This window comes from Somniosus microcephalus, chromosome 1, assembly GCF_052327205.1.
Source record: "Somniosus microcephalus isolate GS21.2 chromosome 1, FLI_Smic_1.0, whole genome shotgun sequence".
Taxonomy (NCBI): domain Eukaryota; kingdom Metazoa; phylum Chordata; class Chondrichthyes; order Squaliformes; family Somniosidae; genus Somniosus; species Somniosus microcephalus.
The window spans coordinates 80,887,931-80,905,983 of NC_140987.1; the positions used below are offsets into that span (position 1 = coordinate 80,887,931).

Consider the following 18,053-nt stretch of genomic DNA (forward strand, 5'->3'; position numbering starts at 1 on the left):
GGTTTGGGACACATGAACCAGTGCTTAGTAATCACTCCCTATTAACCATCTTTGGATTTTTTAAAATAATGGAGACAGAAGAGAATTCTCCATATTTGATATATTAAGGTTTACTAAGTCCAACAATGAACTCACTCACAAGCCCATTAATTAGTAAACAAGGATGATGTTTTACAATAGAGGTGGGCAAGACCTCTAACTCTCAAAAGTGCAAATATATCTCCATTTGCTCTAAACGTATAGATTACTTTTAAAACTTGCCTAAATTTAGTAGGGTAGAGTTTCTGCTAAAATGCTGCCCGATTTTCCGCTCATTTGCATATCACTGAACGCAAAATCTGCCATGAACCAGCGCAATCAAGCAGCGTTTTAAAACGTAATTTAAAAAACCATTTTGCTTTAAAAAAAACTTTCATCTATTTAAAAGTGGTAACATGGTGAAGTTTAATTAAAACAGTTGAAAATAGGTTTATCACAAAAAATTAAGCATTTTTAATCACCACCTTTGAGTAACCCAATTTTAAAATACAGAAATTCACTTAAATATATAAAACTATTTTCTAGTTATACTGGGGTACATTAGTCAGATTCTTATTAAAATTAATTAAATTAAAACAAAAATCACTTTTAAAACACACCTTTGTGTCCTTGCGCCCAAAAGAACCAACTTAATTTTGAAAGCCTCCTTGAAGGCCTGCAAACAAGTGCAATTAGCGGAAACTCCCAATGGTGATTAATTCACCCTGGGGGCGTGACCAATTTTGTGGGTAGGGCCTGTTCCCAGCACAGCATTTTTTAAAACTACGCAAAAGATCGGGAAACTAGAGTGGTGCTGAAAGCAAATTGCGCTTAAAATTTCACGATCTTACGTGCCGGTTACGGCCGAATTGCGCCAAAAAAAAAGCACAATCCAGTGGAAACTCCAGGCCAGTGACTTTTATTTGGTAATTAAGAGGCGAAAAAGGCAGTTTAAACTGATATCAAATAAGTTCATGTAGCACAAATTACAGGAAACTCTTGTTTAAACGGCACCTAAATATCCAGAATTCTCTATTAGAAACATAGAAGATAGGAGCAGGAGTAGGCCATTCAGCCCCTCGAGCCTGCTCTGCCATTTAATGAGATCATGGCTGATCATCCAAATTCAGTACCTTGTCCCTGCCTTCTCCCCATATCCCTTGATCTCCTTAGCCTTAAGAAATATATCTAACTCCTTCTTGAATATATTTACTGAATTGGCCTCAACTGCCTTCTGTGGTAGAGAATTCCACAGGTTCACCACTCTCTGGGTGAAGAAATTCCTCCTCATCTCTGTCCTAAATGGCTTACCCCTTATCCTTAGACTGTGACGCCTGGTTCTGGACTCCCCCGCCATCGGGAACATCCTTCCTGCATCTAGTCTGTCTAGTCCCGTTAGAATTTTATAAGTTTCAATGAGATCCCCTCTCATTCTTCTAAACTCCAGTGAGTACAAGCCCAATCGACCCAATCTCTCCTCATACGTCATTCCTGCCATCCCAGGTATCAGCCTGGTGAATCTTCGCTGCACTCCCTCCATGGCAAGAACATCCTTCCTCAGATAAGGCGACCAAAACTGCACACAATACTCGAGGTGTGGTCTCACCAAGGCCCTGTACAACTGCAGCAAGACATCCATGCTCCTGTACTCAAATCATCTCACTATGAAGGCCAGCATACCATTTGCCGCCTTAACCACCTGCTGCACCTGCATGCTTACCTTCAGCGACTGGTGCACAAGGACACCCAGGTCTCGTTGCACTTCACCTTTTCCCAATCTGTTGCCATTCAGATAATAATCTGCCTTCCTGTTTTGACTACCAAAGTGGATAACCTCACATTTATCCACATTATACTGCATCTGCCATGTATCTACCCAATCGCCCAACCTGTCCAAATCATACTGGAGTTTCTCTGCATCCTCCTCACAGCATACACGCCCACCCAGCTTTGTATCATCTGCAAACTTGGAGATACTACATCTAGTTCCCTCGTCTAGATCATTAATATATATTGTGAATAACTGGGGTCCCCCACTAATCACTGCCTTCCACTCGGAAAAAGACCCATTTATTCCAACTCTTTGCTTCCTGTCTGCCAGCCAGTTTTCTATCCAAGTCAGTACCTTACCCCCAATCCCATGTACTTTAACTTTGCACGCTAGTCTTTTATGCGGGACCTTATCGAAAGCCTTCTGAAAGTCCGAATACACCACATCCACTGCTTCTCCCTTATCTATTCTACCACTTGCATCCTCAAAAAATTCCAGTAGATTAGTCAAGCATGATTTACCTTTTGTAAATCCATGCTGACTTTGTCCGATCCTGTCACTGTTTTCCAAGTGCTCTGCTATTACATCTTTTATAATGGACTCTAGCATTTTCCCCACTACCAATATAATTCCCCGTTTTCTCTCTACCACCTTTATATAAAAAAAAAAAAAAAAAAAAAAAGTGGGGTCACATTAGCTACCCTCCAATCCATGGGAACTGTTCCAGAGTCTATCGAATTTTGGAAGATGATCAGCAATGCATCTACTATTTCTAGGGCCACTTCCTTAAGTACCCTAGGATGTAGATTATCAGGCCCTGGGGATTTATCGGCCTTCAATCCAGTCAATTTCCCTAACACCATTTCCCTACAAATACTGATTTCATTCAGTTCCTCCCTCTCATTAGACCCTGTGCTCGCCGACATCTCTGGGAGTTTATTTGTGTCCTCCTTTGTGAAGACAGAACCAAAGTATGTATTTAATTGGCCTGCCATGTCTTTGTTCCCCATGATAAATTCCCCTGATTCTGACTGCAAGGGACCTACGCTTGACTTCACGAATCTTTTCCTCTTCACATATCTATAGAAGCTTTTGCAGTCAATTTTTATGTTCCCTGCAAGCTTACTCTCATACTCTATTTTCCCCCTTCTTAATTAATCCCTTTGTCCTCCTTTGCTGAATCCTAAGCTGCTCCCAATCCTCAGGTTTGCTGCTTTTTCTGGCCAATTTATATGTCCTCTCCTTGGATCTTATGCTATCCCTAATTTCCCTTGTTAGCCAATGTTGAGTCACCTGTTGTTTTATTTTTATGCCAAACAGGGATGAACAAATTCTGTAGTTCATCTATGCGATCTTTAAATGTTTGCCATTGCCTATCCATTGTCAACCCTTTAAGTAACATTCCCCAATCCATCCCAGCCAACTCGCGCCTCATACTATCGTAGTTACCTTTATTTAATTTCAGGACCCTAGTCTGAGTCCACTACTTCACTCTCTATCTTAATGAAGAATTCGATCATATTATGATCGCTCCTCCCCAAGGGGCCTCGCACAACAAGATTGCTAATTAATCCTTTCTCATTACATAATACCCAGTCTAAGATGGCCTGATCTCCAGTTGGTTCCTCGACATATTGGTCCAGGAAACCATCCCGTATACACTCCAGGAATTCCTCCTCCACAGTATTGTTACTAATTTGGTTAAGCCCAATCTATATGTAGATTAAAGTCACCCCACCTCCTTTTCGCCTGTCTTTCCTGAATATTGAATACCCCTGGATGTTGAATTCCCAGCCCTGGTCACCCTGGAGCCATGTCTCCGTAATCCCAATTATATCATATCCATTTACATCTATTTGCGCAGCTAATTCATCCACCTTATTACGAATGCTCCTCGCATTAAGACACAAAGCCTTCAGGCTTGGTTTTTTATTTTTTTATTTTTTTTTTAACACTCTTGGGCCTTTTAGAATTATTGTTTACTGCGGCCATGTTTGATTTACACCCTTGATTTCTCTGACTTCCACTTTTGCTTTTCTCCTTCCTGTCTTTTGCTTCTATCCTTGCTTCCCTTTCCTGTCTCCCTGCACAGGTTCCCAACCCCCTAACCACCGGCAAAATTCATACTCCGAAAACAACGCCTCAGTAACTGGAAATGTTGCCAAGTCCGAGTCTCCTGCGGTGGCCGAGTTAGTCAGTGGGGGTAGTTCTCCAAACTGCCACTACTTGGCTTCTTGGCGCTGTCAGAAGCCCGAACATCTCAATAACAGGAGTCTGACTCTCCCGCGCTGCCGGTAGTCTCTTCCGAGCCGCCATTTTTCTGTGTGTGTCTCTATCTTTATCGTGAATTATCTCCCCCATCTTGCATTATGGAATTCCCAAAAGTTGGTCCATGCAAAAGGACTTGGAATAAGTGTACTGTATAAGTTTTGTTTTACTGTTAAGTAATTAAAGAGTTATGGATTATCCTCAACTGGCAGTACTGTACTTAATCAAGCATCTTCCACCATCCATGTAACACAACATTCTGTAGGTGACTACCCAATTACTATATACTGCACATTTCTTGATTTTTAAATTTGTTTGTTTAAAAATAGCCTCGGTAGATGACCCTCTCCGTCATCCGGAATTTTTAAATCAACCGGCACCATCCCGGTCCCGTCGGTGCCGGATACCAAAGAGTTTTCTGTAATGTGCACTGGGTGGTAGAGAGAGAGAGAGAGAGAAATTCTAAGACGTCTCTAGTCGTTGTCGGGTATTGGCTGAAGAACCCAACTTACAAGTTGCCTCTTATAGAAAGCCTGAATTCTTGTGTTTGGAGCACACAAGCACAGGAGATTGCAGAGCAGATCATTAGCCTACAACTACTGCCACACAAGTACACCTGACAAAATGTTATTCTTGAACTATCAAGAAGACATTAGTAAGTTTTCAAAATGGGAGTGTAATTAGAAAATGAATTTAAATATAGATAAGTGTGAGATGGTTCATTTTGGTAGGAAGAATAAGGAGACCACATACTGTTTGGATAATAAGAGTCTAAATAGTGTAGAGGAGCAAAGGGTTCTAGGCGTACAGATACACAAATCAATAAAAGTAGCAACACAGGTTAATCAGGCCAAAAAATGCAAACCTAGCACTGGGGTTCATTTGTAGAGGGATAGAATTGAAAAGCAGAGAAGTTATTTTAAACTTGTATAGAACCTTGGTTAAACCACATTTGGAATACTATGTACAGTTCTGGTCTCCATATTACAAAAAAATATAGAGGCAAGGGAGAGGGTGCAAAAAAGATTCACAAGCATGATACCAGAACTGAGAGGATATACTTATCAGGAAATGCTGAACAGGCTGGGGCTCTTTTCTCTAGAAAAGAGAAGGCTAAGGGGTGATCTGTTAGCGATCTTTAAGATTATGAAAGGGTAGAGGTGGGGGGGGGGGGGGGGGGGTAGCCCAAAACTAGAAGTGATAAAAATAAGAGAGTGACTAATAAATCCAATAAGGAAATCAGGGTGAATTTCTTTACCCAAAAGAATATGGAATGCGCTACTACAAGGAGTAGGTGAGGTGAATAGCATAGATACCTTTAAGAGCTAGCTAGATAAGCACATGTGGGATAAAGGAATAGAAGGATATGTTGATAAGCTTGTATGAAGAGGGGTGGGAGGAATCTCATGTGGAGCATAAACACTGGCATAGACCAGTTGGGCCGAATGGCCTGTTTCTGTGCTGTAGACTATGTAACTATGATGCTGACAGACTTTCTTGAGAGTTTCCTAAAGCAGTACCAACTATGTGTTGATGTGCAACACTCAGCCAGTGCTTTAGAAAACCATTGTCAAGGGAGGAAAAGATAATGCAATGGGGCATGGGGATCCATTCACCCAGACAGGCATGTTAATGATCTACAAGACAGTTTCAGCTCAGCGCACCCTCAATAATATTTGTGACATCGAAGAGCTTGCCACAAAACGTCCACAGGTACAAATGAATGGAACTAACAAACATAGGAAGCAGGTATTTTGCCGAAGTACTCAGTCTATCAACCATGTCTAAATTTTGGGACAGCTGGTCATTAATACAACAGCACCATCTAGAGGAAACAAAACAAACTGATTTCTGGAAAGTAGAGGAATGGAAGGGAAGTTAATTTTTGAAATGTTTAGATGGACCAACAAAACACCAATAATGTGGTATGATGGAATTGTGCAAGAAAGACTGATCTAGCAAAAAAGTTTTCCAAACATGAGCAGGTTAACATAGAATGGCCAAATTTTACATTCTTCTCCACTACTTTGTAGAGTTTATGAACCTGAGCAGTTTCAGCTGTTTCAGGGTCTGCGATGTAAACTCTTCTCTGTTTACGGTACAAATACCTTCCAACACTTAAAACTGCTCAAAGGTCTAAGAGGAGATACCAACTTCTGCAGTGGTTATGTTGACATTTCAGAAGCATTACATTGTAGGCTACAATCTAGATACAGTTTGAAGAAAATAGCTGCTCCAAGTATTAGCATTTCCCAGTAGAGAGGGATAAAAATTGTGCTTCTGTTTGTATGTGAAATATATAAATTATATATTTTTCTTTTAAAAATGAGGCAATCACTCTTTCCATAGGTAAATGGGACAATCCGCTGTAACACCACTTTTAAATGAAACACTAGTTGCACATTTTAGAATAGAAATGAATATCCCCACAATTAGTTTGCTTCTAGGCTTAGACTTTCATGCTAAAAATCCAAATAAATAAAGCACAGGGGAATAATTTGAGTGGTTAGCAACAGTATTGATTGTGAACCAGGCTTGTATGCGTCACCTCTCATTATGAGATAGCAGCGTGTTTTGCAAGGATTAAACAACCGAGTGGCTCACGAGGTCAAATGCAGATGAAAATTGAGTGGTTTAATATCACATGAATCTCAGTTGCACTACATCCTCAACTCCAACCTACCTAAACAGATGGCTTCACAAAAAAATTAAGACAGATTTCTCATCATTTCTGGTGTTGGAAATAACTAGCAGACAGGGTAACCTACAAGACTAAAGACTCAAGCACAACATAAAATCATGCCAAGTTGAAGATACGTATTTCAAACCAATCATGAAACCTACATTCACCATGAAGTTACAAAAATCACATCAGAAGCTGGAAAAGCATCAGATTTTATTTAGTTTACTGAACCTGTCCCAGGATATATTTATACTATAAAATGTAACTTTATAACTCCAAACCTAGGAAAAGCTCAAAATGAGTGGAAAAAATACAATTTAGTACTCCCCTGCAAGACAACTTGACAAACCGCTGTGCCAAAGACTTTCACCCAACGTTGAAGAGCTCATGTTACAGAAGTTAAAGTAGAGATTGTCCAGAAAGTAGAATTCAGAAGTAGTGACAATGAATTGCTAATGTACTAAAACTTATGTTCCCCCAGTCTTATTTGCTATTTTGGGGACTGATGGCTCCAATTTACTTGGTTTTTAAAAATACAAGTATCTCTGATCAGAATGGAATTTCATTTTTAAATAACTAGTACTGGCCCAAGGAGGCCAAGTCTTTAAAATATTATTCAATGTACTTTCTACAAATCCCTCGTTACCTAACTAGCTGGAGTCATCTCCAAAGGTGGCCATGGTATCAAGCAGGGAGGAGACAGGAGCTCATCTCAACCACAGGACTTTGAGAAGGGGAGGAAAGGATGGAAATGAAACACCACCTACCAATAGCCTCAGCTCCTAGCATGCCCATAACACCAAACTTTCTCAATTTTTGCTTTCCTGTATTAGGACATTTGCTCTTTATTAATCTCCATAATGACTTATATGTAGGTGCTGGGGTAATGATCCGCAAGTTTGCAGACAATACCAAGATATATGAGAGTATCAGGTCTGTAGAGGGTGCTCAACAAAGCAAGATCATCTAGATATGTTGGGGGAATGGGCCAATGTTTGGTAAATGATGATTAACATTCTAAATATACATTCACTACTGGTTTCAATTCTGTTCCCTGTAGGGTGCAAGAAAAAGATCTGGGTGTTATAGTGAATCAATCATTTTCCAAAGGTTCATGACCAATACCGTGAAGGTATAGCTAAAGCAAACAGGGTTCTAGGATGTATTCACGGGACAATTCACTACAAAATAAAGCATACCATATTGTCCTTCTACAAGGCCTTGGTTAGAATACTGTGTCCACTTTTGGTCCCCTCATATGATGGCAGATATTGAGGCTTTGGAGAACAGAGGAGGGCCACAAGATTGATTCCCAGTTTAAAATACCGTATAAAATCATACAGCACAGAAGGAGGCCATTCGGTCCATTGTGCCTGTGCCAGCTCTTAGCTACCCAGATCACAGAATCACAGAAACCCCACAGTGCAGATAGAGGCCATTTCGGCCCATCGAGCCTGCACCAACACATATCCCACCCTATCCCCGTAACCCACGTATTTAATCCCCCTAACACTAAGGGTCAATTTATCATGGCCAATCAACCTAACCTGCACATCTTTGGACTGTGGGAGGAAACAGGAGCACCCGGAGGAAACCCACGCAAACACGGGGAGAATGTGCAAACTCCACACAGACAGTCGCCCGAGGCCGGATTTGAACCCGGGTCCCTGGCGCTGTGAGGCAACAGTGCTAACCACTATGCCACCGTGCTGGGTCTGTATATTTTAGAGAACTGTAGACTCAGGATGATTTGATTGAGGTTTATGAAATAATGAAGGAACTAGATTACATTTATGTGGACCAATTATTTCAACTGGATAGGTTAGGGAGGACCAGGGATCACGCTTATAGTTATGCAAGGGCAAAGCGAGGTTGGATATTCGGCATTTCCTGTTATCTCAGAATAGTGGACCTGTGAAACAGGTCGCTGGCTCTTGCGGTGAATGCCGATACGTTGTATTCCTTCAAGAGAGTGGTGGGCCAGTTTCTGGTTGGGGTGGGGACCACATTGTATAAAAAAGGTAGGTACCCTGTAATATAAATCAGGGTCAATGTGATCTCCTGGACTAATTTCAATCGCTCAACTATATGGGACAAGCTGAATGGACCAGTGGGTCTTTTCCCGACCATCATTTTCATATGTTCATGTTGCACAATGCTAGGGGAACTGACTAATTAATACACTGCTCAATGCATGACCCCCACCCATCACTCACCTACCAACAATCTCTACCAAACACGAGGCACACCTCACATTCCTAGCTTCACCTCACCCTCTTGGAGGAGACATTGCTGGCCATTCTTGGCAGGGGCACGGCTGAGCCCTTGGCCAGCGGCAGGGCTGAAAGAATACAAGATGCTGGTATCCTCATACGTTATCCACCTTCTCACATCCCACTTCCCCCTCATGCCACAATCTCTTCTGATTTACAAGCTGCACATGGTGTAAGCATGCACCTCTTGCTTTACTACGCCGCCCCGCCCCTCACAACAACCTTGCCCTTGTGCCTTCCTCATTTCAAACACCCAAGAAATCCAGCCTGCCCAGCCAGTGGTTGACCAAGAAGAGGGAGAGTGAAGAAGAAACACGGTCACTCAATTTCACACTCCCAGCCACCAGCTCCTCAAGTTTGTCCTGCAAGGCCATCTGCAGTGTCCCCCACTGAAAGTCAGCAGCCTTTCACCAGCCATGCTGCAGCCATTGGGGAAGCACTGCGTAACATCACCAGGATGGGCCAAAGGCACATGCAAGACAGTCACTAAGGGAATGCACAAGGGTGATTAATTGATTTTTTGATGTAATATTGGATGCATAAATGGATAAAGTTGGATTGGAAAGTTTGCTTTGTGGTGGCTTTTGTTTCAGCATGGTGGCCAAGAGGATGCTGTGATGGTCAGTTACAGAGGTAAGGGAAGGTGTGGGACAAATGTTGAAAGGGGAATTGGGGTTGTGTTCACTGGTACCGCAGGCAGATGATTCAATCCAGGATATCCCAGCTGGAAAGGGGCTGTCTGGGTTGCCTTCTTCCTTCTACTTCCTCCTCTTCCGCTTTCTCCTCCCTCTGCGAACAACTTGTCCCCTTTGCTGCCTCTTCTCCATCTCCATGTGATGTTGCAGCCCAAGGGGGACTTCTTGACCCCCTTAGCACCAAGGGGAACAGACTAGATAGTATCTGGCACAAAGCTGATTTAGCCATCCATCAGATCTGGCTGGAGCACCTCGAGTGCCATCAGGCCTCTTTCCACTACAAAAACTTCCCACTACTCCCGGATCATCCTGGAGAGCAAAGATAACCCCCAGCTTCTTTTCTCCACAACCAACCATCTCCTTAAACCCCTCCTGAACTTTAACACGTGCAAAGAGATCATAGGCTTGGTCACTAAGATTGAGTTACTCCCTTCAGCTGTCACTGCTGCTCTGTCCCTTCTCAGTTATAAACCTCCCACCTGGCTCCCCTTGCCATAAGCCATGATCCTGCATCTTTCTCTAGTTTCTCTCCCATTCTCACTTATGCCCTCTCGGAGCTCATTTTATCCATCAGACTCACCTACTGCTCCCTTAACCCCATTCCCACTAAACTTCTGACCACTTATTCCCATGCTAGCTTCCTCTCCTCAGGTGCTGTCCCCCTACCTTTCAAAGCCACTGTCATCACCCCACTCCTCAAAATAAACAACTCTCAACCCCTTTGTCCTGGCAAACTATCACCCTATTTCCAACCTCCCTTTCCTCTCAAGTCCTTGAATGTGTTGTTGCCGCCCAAATTTGTGCCTCTTTTTTCTGCAACTCCATGTTTAAATCTTTCCAATCAGATTTCCACCCCTGCCACAGCACTGAAACAGCCCTAATCAAAGTCACAAATTACATCCTCTGTGCCCGTCAGTGATGCATTGTCATTCTTCATCCGCTCTGCAGCTTTCGGCACAGCTAACCGCACCATCCTCCCCTTCAACACCTGTCCTCTGTTGCCTAGGTCAGTCCTCACTTGGTTCCACTCTTACCTATCCAATCGTAGCCAGAGCCTCTCCAGCAATGGCTTCTCTTCCCAACCCTGCACCGTTACCTCTGGAATCCCCAAGGGATCTGTCCTTGGCTCCCTTCTCTTCCTTGATGACATACTTGTCCTGACGACATCATCCAAAGACACGGGGTCACCCTTCACACATATGCTCACGACACCCAGCTCCACCTCTCTTGTCCCCCTCCAATACATAGAAACATAGAAGATAGGAGCAGGAGTAGGCCATTTGGCCCCTTGAGCTTGCTCCGCTATTTAATGAGATCATGGCTGATCATTCAAATTCAGAACCCTGTCTCTGCTTAAGAAATATATCTAACTCCTTGAATATATTTAATGAATTGGCCTCAACTGCCTTCTGTGGTAGAGAATTCCACAGGTTCACCACTCTCTGGGCGAAGAAATTCCTCCTCATTTCTGTCCTAAATGGCTTACCCCTTATCTTTAGACTGTGACCCCTGGTTCTGGACTCCCCCGCCATCAGGAACATCCTTCCTGCATCTAGTCTGTCTAGTCCTGTTAGAATTTTATAAGTTTCAATGAGATCCCCTCTCATTCTTCTAAACTCCTGCGAGTATAAACCCAATCGACCCAATCTCTCCTCATAAGTCATTCCTGCCATCCCAGGTATCAGTCTGGCGAATCTTCGCTGCACTCCCTCCATGGCAAGAACATCCTTCCTCAGATAAGGCGACCAAAACTGCACACAATACTCAAGGTGTGGTCTCACCAAGGCCCTGTACAACTGCAGCAAGACATCCTTGTTCCTGTACTCGAATCCTCTCGCTACGAAGGCCAACATACCATTTGCCTTCTTAACCGCCTACTGCACCTGCATGCTTACCTTCAGCGACTGGTGCACAAGGACACCCAGGTCTCGTTGCACTTCCCCTTCTCCCAATCTATTGCAGTTCAGATTGGTTATCAGATTAGTTAACCAACATCCAGCCCGAATGAGCCACAATTTCCTTCAGGTAAACACCAAGACAACCGAAGCCATCATCGACCCCACCACAAACTTTGTACCCTTTGCGACTAATTCCATCTCCCTTCCCAGCCAGTATCTCCGGTTGAATCAGGCTGTTCACAATTTCAGTGTCCTATTCGTACTTCCAACTCTGTATCCCATCCATCACAGAGATATCTACTTCCACATCCGCAACATCGCCCGACACTGCCTCTGCCTCAGTCCATCTGTTGCAGAAACTCTCATCCTTTGTCACCTCTACTATTTCAGGCTGGCCTCCCTTCCTCTAGGCTCCGAGTTTCAGCTCATCCAAAACTCTGTTGCCCATATCCAATCCTGCACCATCCTGTTCACCCATCACTCCTGTCCTTGCTGACCTACATTGGCTTCCAGTCTTCCAACTTTAAAATTCTCATCCTCGTGTTTACATTGCTTCATGGCCTAGTCTTCCGTATAGCTATAAGCTCTTCCAGCCCTATAAACCCCCCCCCCCCCCCACCCAAAGAGTTCTCCATTCCTCCAACTCTGGCCTCTGATACATTCCCTCCCCGCCACCCATCCCAAAATTGGCGGCTAAGCCATCAGCTATCCAGGTGCTATGCTCTGAAATTCTCTCCCTAAACCCCTCTGCTTCTCTATTCTTCAAGATCTTTCTTAAAACCCACCTCTATGACCAAGCTTTAGGTCACTCCTCCCAATACTTCCTTCTGTCGCTCAGTGTCCTTTTTTGTCTGACTAAACCTCTGAAGCACCTTCGGACATTTTTCAATGCCGATCATTCAAAATTCTTTAAAGGGTCAGTCAGAAATTGTCCTTTGTATCGTATGGCAGTTTTTGCTGGCGTTTGAGCGATTTTAGGCTGGACTTGCACTGCACTGTGCGTCTCAGGAATTTTTAGGGCAGCTTTGGGGTTACTGTTTGGAGCTCTTGGCACAATGAATGATCATTAGAAAATATTGATGCACATGTGTTACTTGTAGGGAGAAGAGGAGTGAGGATAAGGAAGAGCATTTAGATGCCAAGGAAGCAAGACTGCATTGCAAGAGGACATTTCTTACCAATCATCCTACAGCAGAATTATCTTGACTGGATGAGGATCAAGGCATGCAGAGATGCAGATTTACCAGGAAGCTGATGGAAGTTGTGCAACATGCTCCAGGAGGGCCACCAGCTGTACTCCAGGGCAGTCATAGCACAACAGTTCTGAACTTTTTTTGTTTAGAGTTCTTTCCCCTCACGAGCCTGGGACATTAGTAACATGTCAGTCTGAAGTGGACTAATACACAAAGCAGGTAATTGCTTTCTCTACCAAGCAAGTCATAACATTCTGCAGGGTAGGAGAGAACAGGAGAAAGCCTTAGGATTCTTCCCAAATTAATTGCACACATCTAACCCCACGAGCTTCCTGCACACAAAAGTGCACCATACATAAATTGCAAGGGCTTCTGCTCAATATGCTGCTTTACTGGCGATCTGCATAGGATAATACAGGGGATTGTCCACTTCCTCGTTACTAATTATGATGCCTTTACTTTACAGTCCACTGTGTCTGAATAATTTGCTGCTAGCTCGAAAATACAAGGTCAGACCAGTGATATCCACCACAACCTTGGCTCATGATCCCTATTTGGCATCCACAGACAGCAGCCGAACACAAGTATAGAGTCTATGCCTCCACCTCCACCAGAGCCATCATGGAACACACCATAGGTGTTTTTATGCAGCGATTCTGATGTTTTGGTAGGTTCAGGGGGCACTTTCAGTACAGCCCAACCAAAGTTTCCAGAATCATTGTGGTGTGCTGCATGCTCCATAACTTCACTATTCCACAAGATTATATTACATGGAACAACTGGTCTCTGAAGAGCAGCTAGATGTTACTTAAGAACATAAGAAATAAGAGCAGGAGTAGGCCATACGGCCCCTCGAGCCATTCAATAAGATCATGGCTGATCATCGACCTCAACTCCACTTTCCCGTTCCATCTACACATCCCTGGATTCCCCTGGAGTCCAAAAATCTCCCTCAGCCTTGAATATACTCAAAGACTCAGCATGCACAGCCCTCTGGGGCAGAGAATTCCAAAGGTTCACAACCCCCTGAGTGAAGAAATTCCTCCTCATCTGTGTCATAAATGGCCTACCCCTTATCCGGAGACTATGCCCCCTAGTTCTAGACACTCCAGCCAGGGGAAACAACCTCTCAGCATCTACCCTGTCAATCCCCTTCAGAATCTTGTATGTTTCAATGAGATCACCACTCATTCTTCTAAATTCCAGACAGTATAGGCCCATTCTACACAATCTCTCATCACAGGACAGCCCTCTCAACCCAGGAATCAATCTAGTGACCCTTCGTTGCACCGCCTCCAAGGCAAGTATATCCTTCTTTAGATAAGGAGACCAAAACTGCGCACAGTACTCCAGGTGTGGTCTCACCAAGGCCCTGTACAATTGTAGCAAGACTTCCTTACTCTTATACTCCAACCCCCTTGCAATAAAGGCCAACGTGCCATTTGCCTTCCTTATTGCTTGATGTACCTGCATGCTAGCTTTCTGTGTTTCTTGCACAAGGACACCCAAATCTCTCTGAACACCAAATTTGAAAGTTTCTCACCATTTAAAAAACACTGTTTTTCTATTCTTCCTACTAAAAAGTGAATAACCTCACATTTCCCTACATTATACTCCATCTATCACCTTACTGCCCACTCACTTAGTCTAGCTATACCCCTTTGCAGACTCTGTCTTCTCCTCACAGCTTACTGTCCCACCTAGCTTTGTATCATCAGCAAACTTGGATACATTACACTCGGTCCCTTCATCTAGTTCATTAATATAGATTGTAAATAGCCGAGACCCCAACACTGATCCTTGCGGCATCCCGCTAGTTACAGCCTGCCAACCTGAAAAAGATCCGTTTATCCCTACTCATGTTTTCTATCCGTTAACCAATCCTCTATCCAGGTTACTATATTACCCCCAATCCATGAGCCTTAATCTTGTGTAATAACTTTTTATGTAGTACCTTATCGAATGCCTTTTGGAAATCCAAATATACTACATCCACTGGTTCCCCTTTATCTACCCTGCTAGTTACATCCTCAAAAAACTCTAATAAATTTGTCAAACATGATTTCCCTTTCAAAATACCATGTTGACTCTGCCTAATCATGTTTCTAAGTGCCCTGATACCTCTTCCTTTATAATGGATTCCAGCATTTTCCAGACGACTGATGTCAGGCAAACTGGCCTGTAGTTCCCTGTTTTTTCTCTCCCTCCTTTCTTGAATAGCGGTGTTACATTTGCGACCTTCCAATCCGCTGGGGCCGTTCTAGAATCTAGGGAAGTTTGGAAGATCAAAACCAATGCATCCACTATCTCTCCAGCCACCTCTTTTAGAACCCTAGGATATAGGCAGTCAGGTCCAGGGGATTTGTCGGCTTTTACTCCCATTAGTTTCTCTAGTATTTTTTCTCTACTTATATTAATTAAGTTACGTTCCCCACCCTCATTAGACTCTTGGTTCCCCACCATTTTTGGTATGCTTTGTGTGTCTGGAGAACCACTCTGATCCTCTCCCTCTTGAATTTGATGTCTTATATCTAATAAAAGCAGATCAATGCATAGTTGACACTAATGCCATAAGATAGCTAAATCCATGAATCAGAGTGTTTTCCATAATTGTTGGGAAGACAGAAACACATCACGCAGGTGCTATACATGGAAGCAGTTGGCAGAGTTTTCAGACGAATATTGAAAGTGGTGGGGTGGGCAAATCGGTAACCATGGGAAGACAGACAAATATTGAAAGATTGTGTAGAAGGAGGTAGTGCTTCATGGTGGCAATAGTTGATATACTGTATAACCATAAGGTGACAGTGTGGCCCTCTACCTTGCCACTGCTGGTGAGGCCATTGAACATTTTCTTGTAATGAATCCTGGTCCCCTGCACAGTGCTACTGCCATGGATTTGCTCAGCCACCTCCTGCTAAGCTCTCTGATCCACCCTCCAGCTAACCAGACAGCAGCAAACTTCTTCCATGATATCAGCAAGCACAATGAAAAAAAACACAATTGTCCCTTTAAGCTGCTGCAGGCCTCTTAAGACCTGCTGCAGCATAGAAATTCTCACCCCTAATGAGTGAGGACAGGAGGTAGTAATTACATCTGGCACTCATCCACTCCAGGCTAATGAACAGAACCCAGAAATACAGCGAGATTTAGTAGACTTCAAGCAAACCCGACTTGCAGTGGGCACTCCATCCATGTGAAAGAAAAAAAAGAAACCAAATCGGCCCGTGATCTCATTCAAAAGTAATGCAGCAGTATCATCAGAACATGAAGCTCACTAACTGTAGAATCTGAAGCAGAAACAAGCAAGGTAAATCTTTAAATATATAAATTTAAAGGCAACAAGAAACCGACTCAAGGCAGTTGATACCTGAGGTTCCAACCATGAAGAAGCTCTGACTTTTCAGGTGTCTCCTGAGCCATTGGGCCTTCTACTGAACTTTGTGGGACTTCTTTTAAATTTTAAATTCATTCATGGGATTTGGATGTCGCTGACAAGGCCAGCATTTATTGCCCATCCTTAATTGCTCGAGAAGGTGGTGTTGAGCCACCTTCTTGAACCGCTGCAGTCCGTGCGGTGAAGGTACTCCCACAGTGCTGTTAGGGAGGGAGTTCCAGGACTTTGATCCAGCGACGATGAAGGAACGGCGATATACTTCCAAGTCAGGATGGTGTGTGACTTGGGTGGGGAACTTGGAGGTGGTGGTGTTTCCATGCACCTGCTGCCCTTGTCCTTCTAAGTTGTAGAGGTCGCGGGTTTGGGTCCGCTTTTGCCCGTCAGAAACGGCTTCTCCTCCTCAAACTTAGTTCCAGAGACTCTCTGCTTATCTTAATAAAATTAGCAAAATTATATTAAATCGATTTTGTAGCAATAAAATTGAAGCCTAGGATCTTCCATAGTTAGTGCTTAGGTTACCTTGTAAATATTGCCCAGGAGAGGGGATAGCAGCTCCCTGCATGCTCTCTGCCACCTTCTATGCAGAGAGGAAACACCATCCCACTAAAAGGAAGGGTAACCTCCTGAAACTTCCACCTCCTCCAAAATCATATTTCTACCTCAGCAGAGGGAAGTGGATCTTACTATAACTATTCCCCATGCAGCTACAAAGATTTGCTACTCTTCCGCCACCCCACTTTCCAAATGTGCTTGGCAGCCCACCAACCTCTTCCCTGCCTGAGTGACTTGAGCAAGCCCCATCCCTTCACCCCTCCCCTTCAGACTATGCCAGCGCTGCTCCCCTTGTGTGTCTCTTTCTCTCTCTCTCTCCACTTTAACTCTGCTTGTCCCGAATACTGCACATGGCCTCGACGCCACGTGTGTAACGTTACAGGAGATTGACTATTATATAAAAAAAAACTTACCCCTTTTGCAGAAAGTCAACCCGTTTGGTAGGTAGAACCTGAATTATTTCATTCAAAACTTCATCTGCATTCAGCATGGTTGTTGTAGTCACATTATACTGTACCTGTAAATATGAATGCAATTTTACTGCACAAAGAAAGTATCTGAATGAAGTTCCGACATTACAATTCATTTGAATGGTACTGTTGTGGTGCTGTTATAAACGCACACAAAGGCAATAACTTAATTTTCCATCCTTTAACCAATAAAAGTAGAAAGAAAAGGCATTTCTAAGGTTGTAATCTTTTTTTAAATGCTACAAATTAGAATTGCACTTTCAAGTGTACACAAGCTATTAATAGATACTATTGTTGGATAAAGTAAATACTGAGGTTCCTAGATGATCCCTTAGTGGTCCAGCACATTACATTTGGAAAAGTTTAGGCTGGGTTTAGTAGCTCATCTAAATTGTTCTAAAACTTTAGTGTGTGCGCGCACAATTTGCCTCAACGGATATCTCAGGATGGTGATGTGCATTATTGCACATCAAATGTAGAATCGAATAAACTGACCAGCTTGCAGCTAGACTGGGGATATCAAACAGCATGTCAGTCAGCTTTTTGCAGATGGAGCAGTTGGATAAAGCTGTGCATTTCCACCGTTATTATCTGGAGTGTATGGAGTCTGACAAGGTTACAATAGCGTAAGATGATGCATTTTACTAAGGACACATTCCTGTATGTTACAAAAGGGCTACAACTACATTTTCTTTCCTGTCTGATTTAAACACTAAAGCTAATCTTTTGTAACTGATATGGATAATGATTCCACTTGTCACTACCTGCTCACATCACCATTCTGAAGGCAATTCAATTTTAGTTTGGATGAAACTAGATTAAACTTTGGGATAAA

General features: G+C 43.2%; 1 protein-coding gene across 2 annotated transcripts in view; it reads right to left on the reverse strand.

Annotated features, from left to right (window-relative positions):
* The window catches only part of melk (maternal embryonic leucine zipper kinase), a 148,677-nt gene that overhangs the window by 1,346 nt on the left and 129,278 nt on the right, over positions 1–18,053 (reverse strand). For both annotated transcript variants that reach the window (XM_085983708.1, XM_085983701.1), the window contains one exon: positions 17,162–17,265. In XM_085983708.1, coding sequence (XP_085839834.1) covers positions 17,162–17,265 — 104 coding nt within the window. The remainder of the gene's footprint in view (positions 1–17,161; positions 17,266–18,053) is intronic.